Raw genomic sequence first — 16874 nt, forward strand, 5'->3', positions numbered from 1 at the left:
TCATGGCTTCATGACTATTTTACCAGATGTTTTTTATGCTTCTTTCGGAGTTTGACAGATGGTGGCACTATGCTGCTGATCTGATGAAAAGAGCTGCAGCAAACATTAGGGTCAGTATAAAATTTCAGAATTTTAATTAGGCTGGTTTATCACTTGAAATGGAGTGCCACACATTGCTCAGACTCCTTGAACTACGACTCCTTTGTGAAAGCTTCAGTAGTTTCAGGTTATCAACCAACAGAAAGGTGCCAGGTTGCCACTGCACACTTGATTAGCCGAAAGGTTCTGTATAATCAAAGGTACAGCACTTTAAAAGACATAAATACAACCCAGGCTCATTGAAAATACGTGCTTGTGGTGACGTTTCTGCAACACTGATATTATTAACCTTATTGAAACCTCAGTTTCAAAGAGAAATCTCCAGTGAGTGGTGCTAAAACATGTGTTCAATATGTGACCATGGCCACGTTTTTATTACGTTAGTACAAGTACATTCAAATGTCCGGGGAGTGTCGCTAAAAGGTTAATGCTCTATCGTGTTGGAAAACAACATACCCCCTACACCAAACCCAACACTAAACCTACCCATTAGTGTTAACAAATGCAAAAGTGATAGAAATGCATTCACTGATGCAACCATGCTATTTTAACTTCCTTATATGCAGGTTTGAGCTGTTTTGTCGAAACTGTAGTTTCTTATTAACTTCTCTCCCCTTAACTTTAACCAGTAGCCAGAATAATGTCAGTGATGATTAGCCAAAAAAAGTGGTTTTATTAGAACTGGTTGGCATTACTGATAGGTCTGTCCTGATTCACTACTGCATTCATGGGCAGAGTCATGTTTGTAATTGGTTACAGTGTTCAATCATTGCAAAACACACATTTTAAAGAGAGTAGGGATGTGCGATATTGACTATATATATATATATATATATATATTTTTTTTTTTTTTTTTTTTTTTTTTGGGGGGGGGGTTTTTTTTTTGAATTGTAAAGGGTTAGTTTTTTTTTGTAATTTTGAATGTGCTTTGCAAAGTGATTTCTACCACTATTTTTTATGCTGACTTTTTTTTTTTTTTTTTTTTTTTTTTTTTTTGGAGGGGGGATTTTTTTCATTAATGATAATTAAACAACATTTTGCTGAGTTTGTTTTTATGCTGGTACCTTGGCTGGTTTAGGCCTGTCATGGATAAATAAATAGGACACTAAAACCGCCAGTAGGTGGCGGTAAGTCCCTGTCTTAATGAGTGATTCATTGAATCATTCATTCAAACAATTAATTCAAAATTGATGATTCATTTAGAAACTAAGCCATTGGCTGTCTTTATGAATGGATAATTGAATCATTGATTCGTTCAAAAACAGATTAATTCAGGAACAAAACACCACAGTGTTGCTCTGAGATGTGTGTTGCTCTAATCTGGCTTTGTTTGGAACTATTTCCAACGACGAAACAGAAATAAAGAGGTAATATTGGGTCTAAAATGTAACTCACTCAGTTTTAACTTGTTTTTTTGAACTTGTATAAAATGAATATCTAATTTGCAATCGCGCTCATGCACTAATATTCAGGAAAACGGCACTCTTGCTTGTGTGAAATTACGTAACTATATCGTATCTTATGAAACACAAACCCATACAGGGATATTGTTTGCTTTCATAACATGAATTATAGGGACATTCTAACTGCATTCTAACAGGCTGCATCCTGCAGTGAATGCCTTTGGACTTTCAAAACGTTTTTGTTTGTTTTTTGCAAAGTGAGTGACATACTCAATAATATCAGCTCGCACATTGTTAAAACAACAATTACGATATTATCACAGACAATAAATATTGCACATCCTTTAAAAGAGAGTATTTGAACAGAAATAGGAGTAAACTTTTGCCATTAAGCAAATTGCAACAGCCATAAATAACTGTAATATTATGTATCGATAACTGTTGTAATAAAAATGACTTAAATGTCTTAAAATATATATGAATAAAAAGCTATTTTTTACCTGGAAAAAAAGTTAAGAGCTGAGTTAGTTGTGGCAGATACCAGCGGTTTCCTGAGTCCCACTGAACAAGGAGGTTTTGAAATGAGATGAGGACTTTTCGTGCTACAGGACAAGCCCCTGACTAACCATGTCATCCTCAGTTTGCACAAGGCTCGACACATCACCTGGGGCAGATTAGCCTGGCCTAAATTTCAAAACAGACGACTTGTCTGATGAAGCCCAATATAGAGAAAGGGAGGAATGGGCAATGACAGTGAGGACAAGCAAACAAATGTGACAGAGCAGTGCAATCTTTCACAAGACAGGTGGGAAAAGAAGCATTAGGCAGAAACAAAAATAGAAGCTTGAAAGTCTCGGTTGGAGAAATTAGAAAAAAAAAAAAATTGGAAAATTGGATGAAAGATGATGGAGATGAAGATCTAGGATGGAGGTGAAAGGAAAAAATGGTTAAAACGAAAAAGATGACAACATCTGCTATACTTAAAACTGCAGAAATAACCTAGAGATAATGACTTTACGGACAGTCTCATAAAGAGAAAAGTGCTTCTGTAGTCGTATCTGCAGATGAGGCCGTCACATAAGTGCTCTGCTCTTTACCGGTCTCATAAGCTATTTCTTGACCTTGTTTCACTTAATGTCTTTCCCTCATTTCTTCCATAATAGTGTAATGTCATGACTGACAGCTCAGGCACTCGGTCAAGGCTGTGGTGATATAATGGGACTAATGTTAGGCCGGTAGGAAGTCTAGATGCTCTTTTTGCCCCAGGAACTTTTAAGACCATGCATCTGTTCCATGGCATACTATATTTAGAATAATTTTTACTCTGTGCTATTTTTGTCCCTTTTGATGAGTATGATTTGGGGAAAAGCAAAAGCAAAAGCAATAAAGAGTCCTTTTATGCGGTCATCATACCACAGTAATGCTTGTGTAATTGGAAAATGGAGCAGAGTAGGTAATAAACTGACAACTAACACTGAGGCTTGTCAGAATATAATGAATGCATCAAATGAATTGAGTTATTTGATTCCAAGAACACAGCTTCAAGATGCCATCAGCATGATTTTTTCCTTATTAGTTTCACACAATGAAATTATCACAAGAATGTTCAGTTAGTTTTTGTTGTCATGGGTTTTTAGGTTGTATTTTTAGTTCCTGTGTTCCATTGTTTGATTTTCCCGCTTGTCCTTTGTTTCTATGCTCACTATTATTATTTAATTTGGTTCAGATGTGTTTCATTAATGATCTTATTTGCTTCAGTACTTACATCCTTCCTGTTCCTTAGTTCAATGTCTGGTCTACATTTGAGTGGCATGTGTTTGCTGCTGTCTTCTGTGTTTGTTCTATGTGGATTCTTATTCATCTGCCTTATCTTCAGTCTGTGCACACCCATGTGAAACGAATCAACAGTACATTTGACAAATGTGATTAAAATGAGGTACATCAGATGAAGATTCCTATCATCGACTGGGGATGTCAAACCTACTGGTACTGCTGTACCAAATCAATGCTAAAATAATAATAATAACAATAAATGTAAAAAATATTAATCTTCTGTAGTCTTCTGTCAAATGCATTTCTTGGCCAAAATGTCCCACTTTCCAAAGTATTAATATATTAAACACAGTTTGTTTTTCATTAGTGAATGTGTAAAACTATTGCTTGCTTTTTTTTTGTTATTACAGAATGTTTACTTCAATAATTATTTTCAAACTTGACACAATGTTTAACATTTCTTATCCCAAGACTGAAAGCATTGCTGACAGGGCGCTAAAATAGTGGTGTTCCCACACACACACACACACACACACACCTTCAGCAAATCCAAGATTTAAATACTACTACTACTATGATTATTATTATTATTATTATTATTATTATTATTATTATATGAAGAAAAATAGATGAAGCAAAACAACAGATAAACAGCTCTGAAGAAAAAGAAAAGATAGGTGGCAGTATAAACTCTAAGACCACCCATATACAAACAAAAACCGGGTGCTGCCAAGAGATGAAATGTAATATTGGCTATATGTAATAATGTATTAAGGTAATATAAGAAGCACATCCAAACAGGAGAAGTCAGAACAAGAGTGCAAATTCTGTGACACACTCTAGTGCCAAATCCCTACAAAGTGATGTGAACAATGAGTCTGCGACAAATCTGGATAAGCATGAACAGGATCATATGAGAGATTTGCTACAAAGCCTGACAACAGATACTATTATCTGAAGCAAATCTGACATTTGCACTAGCTGTTGAAACAGCTCTCAGTATGCAAACTGGGACCATGACATGAACTACTTAAAATTAAAATAAGGAACATGACAAAACAGCCTGAATAGAGTGTGAATATAATCATGACTTTGCTTGAAGGTTGTAGGTTGTAAGCAAATAGTTTGTTGCTAGCTTGTTCTAGCCGATACCTATGTCTAGTATCTCATGCATAACTTGAGAGATTATGCTACAATGCTTTTGATCTGATATATGGATTCTATCCAGCTTAATCTTGCATAGATAAAGAAGAATTTCTTTAAGGCAGTGAAGTAAGTCATTGACAATGCCTTCAGGAAGGACAAAAGATGAACTCTAAAAAGGCTGAGACGTTTCCAAAAATGCAGGCTCAGGAAAAAAAATGTGATTTTGGTAATAATGCCAATGTCAAAAGAACTACATATTGTGCATCAAGAGATGCTTATGATGCTGTGCATTTTTGAACTATCACAGGGCAGTGCTTCCCTAGAGATCTTCAAGTAATGAGAAAGTCCAGTTACAAATAAATGAACTATACCTGACATTGTAGAATGGACATGTGGATAAACCAGAAATACTGGCACACATTTTAGGTTGAGTTAGTGTGTGAATATAAAAAGATGGCAATCAGAATTGTAGACTATAGGAACCACCTGTACTTTGACCTCAGGTGCAGACAGCATGGGCTCATTCCCCTACAGCTGAGACCTGTGATGAAAGATCACAAGACTAACACTACAAACTGGACATGTGTCCTTTAATAGGGCATACAGATATACTAACATCAGACTTTAAGTGTCTACAACTTAAAGACACTATAATGAAGGGGCAAGAACTCCAATAGCTGCTAGAAAACTCTACCAAGAGGATAATGATCTGGCAAACTCTTTGAGAGGGCACTCTTCCAGTGGAAGTAATGACCTGGTTGTTTGGAACTGACACTCTATAACTTTTCTAACTTTTTTTTCCTGGTTGACTGATGAAAATTTGTACACACTAACTCCCAGGAAATGAACAGAATCAGTCAGATCAGACCAGAGCAGGCCTTTTCGGACTGGTCTTGCCAGTTTTGTGTGCAATATGGATCAGACGGTTAATGAATGGTCGATATTGCATGAGGCAAGTCATTAGTAACAACACTCTTATGGCTTCCGATGCACTGTGTGACCAGTCTTCCTCAAGGTACTGTACAGTGTGACATTGCCAGGCCACCACAAAGACCATTGACCGTGACCGCATATCATAGCCTAGAGCAGCAAAAGCTTTGACTTTATACTTTGTTTCAGTTTTCTCTTGAGGCATCTTTTACCACTGCTATCTTCTGCTACCTGACTGATCATTCTCTATGATTCCCTGAGTCCCCACAGAATCTTGTCGCAAAGCCTGTATTTTCAGAAATCAATTTGTGTGAATCTTTCATATTAGACTTGTGATGTTGTTAGACTCAGCACTGATGTTCCCATATGCAAACCCAATGACTTGAAATCATGGGGGGTTGATGAGACGTCACATAGAGACAGCAGATCACTTATTATGGGCGGTTATTTTCAGCACAATGAAAATAACTCTTGTGATGGCATAACCACATTCAGAGATGAATATTTACTCATTCTCTTTATGCATGAAGGAATTACATATTTCCACCAAACAAGGTCTATGTTACGATTCACCAAATAAACTGTACCCTCAATACAATGCAACTATTTATAATACTTCATATTAGCTGTCTCTACTTCCAATTACTTCCAATGAAAATGTCCCTGAAAAGACACCACCACTGCAGATGCCTATGAGGATGCCCTTGACTAGGGGTAGATAGGGGTTTTTGGGGAAGTCCATTGAGGGCACTTATTCTGTCGAGGGAGTTGATGTGGTGGCCTGTGTTGGTAGTAGTTCCATAGTAGAAGATGATGGTTCAAGTCAAGTTAAGTCAAGTCATTTTTATTTCTATAGCGCTTTATTTAATAAAGATTGTTTCAAAGCAGTACCAGAATCAATTATGCAAACTTTATAAGACAAATTCAAATTCTGCTGAAAAGCAGCTCTAACAAGCCTATAATGTCATTATTCAGCACAATTCAGTTCAATAGCAGTGTCAGCATTTCGAAGTTCATCAACTATTAAACAAGTTCAGTTTCAGCTATAAAGCAGCTCTGCAGAAGACAAGAGTGTCATTATTCAGCTCAATTCAGTTTACGTTTTATTCACACTCAATGGTGTCAATGATGTCAAATCAATAAAAATTCCTGAATATTAAGTGTCTTTAAACCAACCCAGGCTCATTGAATATACGTGCGTGTGGCAATGTTTCTGTATCACTGATATTATGAACCTTAGTGCGTGTTTCGCAGCATTTTCAAAGTGAAATGTCCAGTGAGTGGTGGTAAAATGTGTTCAATATGTGACTGTGGCCATGTTTTTATTACGTTGGTACAGGCAGGTATTGTGGTGTTTTTATTAAGTTTCTTCAGGAACGTATTGCTGCGGTTCAGAATTCAAATGTCCGGGGAGTGTTGCTAAAAGGTTAATGCTTTATCGTGTTGGAAAATAACATACATCCTACACCAAACCCAACACTAAACCTACTCGATAGTGTTAGCAAATGCAAAAGTGATTATAAAAAATGCATTTGCTGATGCAATGGTGCTATTTTAATTGCCTTCTACACGGGTTTGAGCTGTTTTGTCAAACCATAGTTTCATGGGATTTGTACTGGAGCGCTTCACCTCACAAGTGCAACGTCATATCACGTGAGCTATTGAGCAAACCTACTGTGTTAGAAAACCAATACATATCAAGCTGTATATGTGAGGATAACGTTCAGAAGTATCAGTTTTCAAATCTTGCATCATGTTAAAATCATTTTGAAGTCATAACATAATATTGTGCAAGGAATTAAAGTTTTTACCTAGCACGTATGAACCTGGGTACCTTTAAACACTAACTAGCCGAAGGCGACAGTGGTAAGGAACCCAAATTCCAACAGGTGACAGAACTGGTGTGTGTCAATGCTTGACTTTTGATCCCATTAGCTGGAGAGCAAAAGTCCTGGACTTCCTTCTTTATCCTCAAGGTAGCAGGTGAGACGGTCACAGTGCATCACATTCCGAAAGCATTTCTTCAGCTGTGCTTGTTACGCCTCATCTCCTGTCATAACATGACGATGCAGGAGCCAAACTATTGGACAGAACCTGCTGTCAGGGTTTAATGACCAAATTCACTGTCCAACCTGGAACTGACGGTTTTGGTTGTGCCTCTGTCTTCTCAGTTGGTCTTGACACCATTGCAGAGAGTAGGTTGAAGATAAGTCAGCATACTAGGGCTCTCATGCAGAATGTGATATTCTCACTTCAAGGCATAGATCAAAGATAATGAGTCTTTCCTTATCTCAACAGCAGCCAATTATAGCAAGCTTGCGTTTTTAGAGTCTTCTGCGTACTTCACAGCCACTTTTTGGGTTGGTATCACTACAGAATATACTGTATATAGGCCTACTGTAGGGCAATGTGACATTTATGTTTTTGTATTCGCAAACATATTGAAAAAGAGCCGTTATTGCAGACTGCAGAAACTTTATATATATACAACTTAGATTCTGTAATAAACTTTCCCACAGTCCTCCGTGTAACAGATATTGTGTAATTTCATACTAATTTGACTTTCAGATCAGCAGTTCTACTTTTTTAAGTGGAGCAATTCATAATTCACAAACTTTATAGGTTGATTATGTTAAAATTAACCTTGATTATTATTGCTGTGTAATTCGACTATCGTTTCATGCTCTGTATAATTTGACAGATTGTGATGGTTTCTTATCACTATTAGAAAATTATGTTTCAGACAAAACACAAAGTGCCGCCGCATGGCTGTGGTGATTCATCTTGCATACCAGAGCCAATTGTGTGTATGATTAAGATGCATGCATTTCTCCATGCAGTCTCGCAACCAATTATCTCCTCTCTTAAATGAGCCCATAAAGGAACACAGCTTCACACATTCACTGAGACAAAAGGAAATAAAGGACGGCACTACGTCTTCCTCTATGGCACATTTGACAAACAAATCTTTCTAAATTCAGTTCAGCAGCAATGAAAAACTGATCTCAGTTTTCTCATGTGGTAATCTGCCACCAATTATTTGTAACCATACCTGGTTGAAGCATGATACATTATATAAAAGAGGCAATACATCTGAGGAAGAGACCAATATTGACGTGAGCGAATAAGCGTGAACCTAATTTATATAAACACTTTGAAAAATTAAGCAATAGTAAGAACGCACGTACCATATCAGTGTCTGATACTGGTCCGAAGCTTGTCACATAGATGTTTGTCCTCACCTCAGTCACACTTTCTGATTGGACAAAAAGACAAAGAAAGAGTAGACATAAGAGCAGAAATAACTACTATGTAAAATAAATATTAAATGCATTTTGAAGCTAGAAATCTGTAAAGACAACAATGTGGGGTGTATGTGGAAACTTGAAAACCGGTCTCATCGTATTCACTTGTCAGAGAAAGTGTTAACAGCAGAATGAACTGATGGCAATATCAATGGAGTTTTAGGTTAACCTATGGACTTTAAATAACCTAGTTGTTTTTATTGTCGCCGTTTTATTCAATTTTAATATGTTAGTGAGAAGAAGAAAAATAAAAACAACTTTTAGATATCAATCTGCATATGTGATGGGCATCGGTTATGGTCATCTTTGGTATCTCCTCTGAAGGAATTCTGAGTAAAACAGCTCCATATTTAACAAAGCACATACAAAAAACCTGAACTGGAAACGATGCGTCCTGTTTTACAGAATATGGAAGTTTGTTGCGCATAACCCCCATTCACCACTAATGGCCAGTAAAATAACACACAGCATATTCAAGATGTGTTTCAACACCTACAGAAGATGTGGTAAGCTAAGAGATTGTGCTACAAATAATCAGCTGTAAAATTTCTGACCTGGGTTATCATGGTCCGCTAGAAGACTGTCCAACCGCTGAGTCAATTAGTAAGGTTTATCTAGTTTATCTATATTTTTATTTGTTTTGACATTTGAAATGTAGCATTTACAATTATAACATGAACACCTATCACAAAACATAATCAACATCAAACGGTCATGGATAAGCCAAGTAATGACAAACAGTATTAAGAATCAAGCGTATAAAAACTTTTGAAGGGGGGTAAAAATAATTTTTTATCATTTTTGAAAATTCAGCTATTTTTGTCCTGTGGCCTATACTTTGTGGGGGAAAAAAATCATACACATGCAAAATTCAGGGCAGACTACATAAAAAAAAACTGCAATTTTTATGATATGATCATATTTTGTTAAAATTGTTAACTGATTCTGCAAAGTGCAAGTAAACTTACATGCGCAACTGTATGATTTTAAAACCAAATATGTGCTATTTATAACAAGTAATTTATTTTTAATTATATGCATTATAATCATAAATACATTCATCAGTGTTTATTTACTCACTCTACCGTGCTTATGTTTAAGTGGGGAAACTTGTAAATATCTGTCAAGACAGTATTTTGCATTAATCCTGGTCCTGGGCACCCCTGAACTAAACAGCTCCATGAACTAAACAGAATGTGTCAGAAAAGGGAGACATACAAAATATGCAGAGCGGTGGGTCCCCAGGACCAGGATTAAGAACCACTGTTCTAATATGCTGTAATGTTTTAAAAATGTTCTAAGTAGTTTTCTGATGGTAGATTTTTAGGATGGCTTAGAAAAAAGACAACATGGGATCTAGCAATGCCATTAATCTTTCCATCAGAAAACACTTGCCTAAAACGCTTTTTTGTAGTCCTGCCAATATTTCTGTGTTTTAGCTATGTCACCATGTTACACATTTGCATAATGCCCACCTATTGGCTGCTTTTGCCTAACCTAAAAAAACAGTTGGGGAAATGATTTCGCTATGTCGATGAGACTGATTTATTTTTATTTTTTTCGCTGTGAGAGTTCCAATACCAGCACTATACTTACCATAGATATAACACTGTTTACAGATGCTCATGAATCCTTGGGGGCTGAAAACTAATGGTAAGGGGCATTACATTTCTGACACAAACTCTGAGCGGTTGGACTGGGTCAGCTGACCAATCAGAGCAGACTGAGCTTTTTATTAAGACTTATGCTTTAAAGAGACAGGATCTAAAACAGAGTGTTTCAGGCAGAGGGTGAAAAGAGGTGCCGTAGCAATGTATATTATGAGAAAAATAATGTTTTTTGAATTTTAAATCATGCAAGCAGACCCCAAAAATAAAATTATGAACTTTTAATTGACCATAATATGGGCACTTAAAAATGTCATGTGTGTGGAGTAGGCCTTTAACCATCTGAAGTAAGTCATCATGTTCCAGTTAGCAACTTTGATGTGATGAGTACTGTAATACACATCAGCAACTATGTAAAGCAGGGTGGAAATGGAAAGAGTTGATGGCGCTTGAGAGGGGTGACTGGATGGGAGCCAGGTGGAGCCAGCAGGACTCAGGCAGTAGAGGCGATGGAAGCCGTCCAGCTCCACAGTATGAGCCCACAGCTCTCAGTGTGCCAATGTGACTTAGCCCATTTATCAAAAGCATCATGATTTTTGACTGCCCACTGCTGGGCTCACAATTTAGGCTCTGTACTTTTAGAGGTCACTGGGGATTCACTCTGTGAGACCTCTGTGGAGGAGAAAAAAATATATACACAGAGGGAGATGGTCTAATGGACATCTGTGGGACATTTCTATAAATGCCAATGGGACGTAGACTATAGTGCATCGATGCTCAGAAACCAAGCATTTAATGTGCTCTGAATCCAGAATGACCAGGGGATCTGATCAGTTTCTTCATGATGATTAATTTAGCAATCTGTGGGTGCACCGTCAGAGCAGTGGTCAAGACTTCCTCTTTATTTTCATCAGCAATCTTCAACACATGAGGCTCTTGGGGCTCCTTAAGCTTACGATTTGTAAGTGATCTCGGGAGAGCGCTGTTCTGTGACAGATTCTGCTATTGATAAACATTAGAGTGCCAAGAGAAGATGAGTAATTTCACTGTTCCAAAACACAATCTGTCATGGATCTCAGAGGTGTGAGACTTGTGGTAAGAAGAGTAATGAAAGCCAGACTGAGGAAAAACATGCTCCATCTGCAAGCCAATGGTAAGGTCAGCATGTGGACACTGGAGACAATGAGGAAGGAAATGTGTACACGCATTTATCGTACCTCCTAGTCCGGGACGCAATCTGTTGTCGTAACCATCCAGCAAGCGATCCAAGATCCGGGTAAAGATGGTGATGTTGTCTTTGCTGTCATCGGGAATGGGTTCTCTGTGACCTGTTACAGCCCTGTGGAGAAGAAAGAAGAGATTCAGGTCTCGAAAAGGAAGTAAGGATGCTTTGAAAAGAAACAAATAAGGCACAAGAAAACAAATCAGAAAGAAGGAAGGCCAGTAAGCAAGAAGAGACTGAAGTCATAAATAGAAGGATGGATAGAGAGGAAGAGAGATCGATCTTGGTCAGCATCTTTGATCTTTTATTCTTTGAACATCTGTTGCGATTGAAGCCTCTTCGGGTAGGAGATGCAGTTATTATGAATGGGTCCAGGACAAGTCCTAGAAAGAAAATAACAGCTTGACTTCATCTAATGATAAAAAAATAAAAAAATAAATAAAGCCTGAACACAATTCAAAATAGATCCCAGTTCTTTCTACCATAGACCCCAAATCCTAATTCTACAGACACAGACACAAGCCTCAAACCTTAAAATGCAGTTTCTCCAAGGAGGTGGCTGATAGATTTTTTTTAAATATTAATAAGTTGTTTTTTTTTTAAATATTACTAAGTAGTAAAGCACTATATAAAAAATTATAAATAAATAAAATAAATAAAAATAAACAAAATAAAATAAAGAAATAAAAGAGTAATGTTTAACTTAAAGACTTGCAGTCAGACTTGGCTATTGGAATGGTCCATTTTCAGCTTATTTTGGCCAATAACCCATTTGGACATTTGCATAAGTGATGTTTGATATGTAAGGACGTATGTACAATCAGACATTCTGTTGCAAAATTGTTTATTGCTGTTTATGCGTTAGTTAATCAAGCCAGTGACTAAACTGTCAACTTTACATTGTTCCTCTTAGTGGCATGAAAACCATCTGTTATTTCAATTGTGAATACATTTATACACAGGATGCAAGCAAAGTAAACCCCTTTATAATCAGTGTAGCTGTCAATCACCTCAGTTCAGCATGAGTTTATCAGTGATTGGGTTCAACATTGTCAGCAAAACTCTCATTATAATCAATGACGCTGTTTACACTACTAATTAATTACTTATTTTTTTGAATTGTGCTTGCATTGTTTTAGTTATGATAAAATCATTTGTGAGAGTGCAGAAATTCGAGTTGTAATGGTGTAAGTGTTCCACATGTAATACTTATTTCATATGCAAATATGTTAACCAATTATAGCAGTGGACGTGTACATTGAGTTCTTAAAGGCGACATATGCCCCTTTAAACAAAGTGTTGAAATCAAAGGGCTAAAATCAGGGTAGAAAATTGCCTTTTATTTCTCAATTATAACAGTGCAGTGTTTTATTTTTACATTTGATTAATTGGCTTCGGTAGTATTTCTCACTTGACCACTGCCGTGTAGACCTGTCTGAAAAACATGCAGACCAAGTAAGTCAGCAAGCAAATTATTTCAAGTGACAAAATACAGACAGAACGACAGAGCAGAGGAATGATAGAACTAATGGAACTCCAAGTGGATAATGAAACTTGTCACACAATTGAATATGGCTTTTCAGAAATCCCAGCTCTGGGATTTGGCTGCATTATAACCCAAAAGTTGCAAATGGGGTCTTGAATATGCAGCCAACCCCTAGTTCTTTAATTACCTGAAATATGCAGAATAATTATGTCGTGCTGGGGGTGTGATTCCCCGATGAACAATGCAATGGCACGATGGAGGGTGTGATAGACAGAAAACTGACGAGATAATGAATGCTGTCCTCAATCAAGGGCTGTGCTGGAAGCGACCTTGCACCAATTACACACTGACCTTTAAAGGCCTTAAAATAGCACGCAAAACAAGAGGTTTGTCAAAAACACATGCATTGCATGTGACAATATTTCATACGGTTTTGTTTAGTCCTTTTGTGGGATAAAGAAATGTTGTTTTAGATTTTCTTATTCTGCACAACACTGATTAGTCATTTGTGGGAAGAATGATGCTTCACACCTCTGACAGAGAAAGAAGTGGTATTTTTAGCTGAAATGTCACATTCATCATTACAGAATGCTACTGTTATTAAAAAAAATATACAATTTAAAGTGAAAAAAAAAAAAACTAATTAAAGTGAAATGTTAATGTCTAATATACAGGAGTTTGGTCTTAGTGAGTGTAATTACACCGTGAAACAAATTGTTATAAAAGTTTTGTTTCGCTTTTATTTTGAATGTTTATGTAGTTTGACATGGTGAATATGAAAATCACATCACTTTTAACAGTGCTCATAAAAAAATATTTTGGCAACTTATACAAGCTAATCTGTTATGCATAAAACTAAAACTCATAAAACTAATGCATAAAAATGGTATGTACATGGTACATTATGTTTAACATAAACACTTACCAAAAGCGAGTCATCCGAAAACTTCAGAAGTGTACGTTGATTTTTGTCTTTTATGACTAGTCCCACAATGTTCTAGAATGTTCCAGAAAGCACTAGAATATTCCAGAATGTTCCAGAAACTTAGTACGTTGATTTTTGTCTTTTATGACTAGTCCCACAATGTTCTAGAATGTTCCAGAAAGCACTAGAATATTCCAGAATGTTCCAGAAACTTACTTAACCCAGAAACAGAATGTTCCCATCCTTGCAAAAGCAAAATATCTTAAAACAAACAAAAAACATGCAAAATTAGTACAAAAAATATAATTATGATAAAATTAACATTCCTCCTGCTCCAGGAAATAATTGTATATTAAATACTGTACATGTTGTGCATTAGTTTTACTCACTACTTATTCACGCAGTGTCACTATAAATGTAAAATAAATAAATATAATAAAATAAAATAAACGATTCAATAAATAAAACCTAATTATGGTTTTAAACATGTTTTATTAATTATTATTTTATTCATATTTTATTTCATAGACCTATTAGTTCACAATTTTGCATGCAGCAGTCAGCAAATGTGATGTACTTGCTTCTATCTATCTATTCAAGTATACCAGACATTGAATATTACTTTCCCTCCTACAGAAAAACAGAATTAACACAGTTTGCTATTTATCATGCAGCAATTAGCATCAACTAAACATTATTTATTTGTAAAGTTTCCCATCTCCGGACTGAGGAGTTTAAAGAGTTTGGAATGGATGATTTTCCTCTTTGCACTTTTGAAAACAGAGCCCATTAAAGAGATCATCACACTGAAACATGAGCAAAATCCCTTTTAGTGTTGCAACAAATAACAAGCTACAAAAAACAAGCCTTTCTGTAGTGCCAGAGTGTTTTTAAGAGTGTTTGTGAGCTGTATGTTTCCATCAGAGTACTCTAGCATATTTTGTACTGAATCATCTCAAAAGGCTGTCGACTTTATTGTGGAGCTGAAAATGCAGCAGCACGGAGAGGTAAGCATGGCGGAACGACTGCCTTCAGCCAACAAGCAAAGGCAGACCAGCCTCTGTCCAGTGTTAATTAATTTTCTTTGGGTTTACTCCTCCTTGCAGGAAAAGCCTGTCTCACCTGAGTGTGGAAGGGCTTAGCCGAAAGCATTGCAATGACTGAGTGATAAGGGTCTCTTTGTATTTCTCCCACAGCTTAACTGTATACCACGTGCCTGATCTATATGTGTGTCAGCCAGCCGGTGAGGGATCAACCAGACCTGTCAGTGACGTGACAAAAAAGCTGATGATCTTCCCATTGTGTTGCAGTTCTGATAATTTATTCATTTCAAGAAAGCACTCAGATGACAAATTGATTTTTCTTTTAAAATAACGCTCAAGAGCACCGTTTGTATGCAGAAACTGCATCCACACCTATTTTGTCTCACGTCATTTCCTTTGAATATTGGCTCATTGATATTGATTAGCAGTAGATGACTCAGCCTCTTTCCGTTTACAGAAACATGGCTGCTCTATTCAGTAACTCACAGTATAAGTGAAAGAACAATGGAAACTGTCTACGGCCGTGCTTTCTGTTGTCTGTCTGTAGAGGAGACAAAATGAGATAATGCCTGATTAACTGGGGAGGTGGGGTGAACACGGTGGCTTTTTATGGTGTGTCTGCACATTGCATTTTTTTTGTATATTGAGTTGAAGCTAATCGATGGCTGTTACTTGCCAGAGAACCTCATCCTGTGAAGATGGCCATTCAGTGAACTCAAACCAGAGGTTTATTAGTGGGATTCATGAGGCTGCGATACCAGTCCTCCTTCGCGTTTGTTTCCCAGCCTCTCCAGCAGGTTTATGTAACCCTGTGAGGGCGAATGTTTAAAGGTAATTTACAGCCCATTAAAACAAGCAGAGGAGGATAAGAATGAGTGCACGGTGGGGCGAAAGTGAAGTATGGAGTGATTGCCACACGAAAAATAAAAAGACAGGTGAAGAAAGATGATACAAGCTACCAAGTTTATTTGCCTACGCACCTCTACAATGCAGTCCTAAAGAAAAACCTTCTCTTCAAATGCATTCTAGGGCTCTAGCCTTCATTGTTGACCTTAAACAAGTGCTTTCAACTTTATAAGTTTCCACTGGAGCTGTGGCCTAGTGGTTAGTGAGACATGGAGCTCAGGGAGTCAATCAAGTCTGGCTCATAATTTTCTTGTCTTCCCTCAACTATCAATATCAACTATAAAATAATACAAATAAATTTTTGCAACTACATTTTATTCATTTGTTTGTTTTATTTGTCTATTTATTTATTGAATTTTAAATTTTGAAGAAAATGTGAGTGGATCTGAATGCATTTCACCATATTGATATATGGTTGCCAGGATGTTCTGGATGGTTACAAGTTCACTGCTAAGTGGTTTCTAGGGTATTCCGGGTGGAGTTATGTGGTTGTTTACAGGTGCAAGGAAACAGAGCCCTTCACAGATTCTTCTCCAAGACAGTGGTTCTCAACCAAGGGCAGCGGCCCACTAGGGGGCATCTGAATACATAAATAAAGAAATAAAGAAATACATACATACATTTTGGGCACACAAATACTGCCAAAATAGGCAAACAAACCCAATTAATACATATGCCAAATGTTGCTTGATTTGAGGTGACACGGTCAGTCAGATTGGACAGGAAACATGCATCATCTGTGTGCAGCCAAACGAAAGACATTCGTGTCCCCATCTGGTGTTATGTGAGGTGTGTGAGCTGATTGGAATTTCTCTCTCAGATGTCGGGCTGCAGTGCTGCAGGATCATGGGCTCTGGCGGCAGCTGCTTCATCCCTCTTCATTACCACCACATCATCCCTGCAAATAAAAATTGACTTTTTCTCGTAACACCCTTCCTCCACCCCCATCCCAAACCTCTCCTATCACAGAGACGTCACTTCCTGTTTGTTGCTGCCGTGTGTTTTGAGTTTGAGCTCCGTCAAGTTAAT

At 37.1% G+C, this 16874-nt stretch overlaps 1 protein-coding gene across 1 annotated transcript in view; it reads right to left on the reverse strand.

The window, feature by feature from the left end:
* The window catches only part of LOC107695105 (gamma-aminobutyric acid receptor subunit alpha-3-like), a 197728-nt gene that overhangs the window by 120125 nt on the left and 60729 nt on the right, over positions 1–16874 (reverse strand). Inside the window, exons 3-4 of the mRNA XM_016494913.1 lie at positions 11481–11602; positions 8540–8607 (exon numbers count right to left, since the gene is read on the reverse strand). Of these exons, the coding sequence (XP_016350399.1) occupies positions 8540–8607; positions 11481–11602 (190 nt within the window). The remainder of the gene's footprint in view (positions 1–8539; positions 8608–11480; positions 11603–16874) is intronic.

The sequence above is a fragment of the Sinocyclocheilus anshuiensis genome, unplaced genomic scaffold (genome assembly GCF_001515605.1).
Source record: "Sinocyclocheilus anshuiensis isolate Anshui unplaced genomic scaffold, SAMN03320099.WGS_v1.1 scaffold506, whole genome shotgun sequence".
NCBI classification, from domain to species: domain Eukaryota; kingdom Metazoa; phylum Chordata; class Actinopteri; order Cypriniformes; family Cyprinidae; genus Sinocyclocheilus; species Sinocyclocheilus anshuiensis.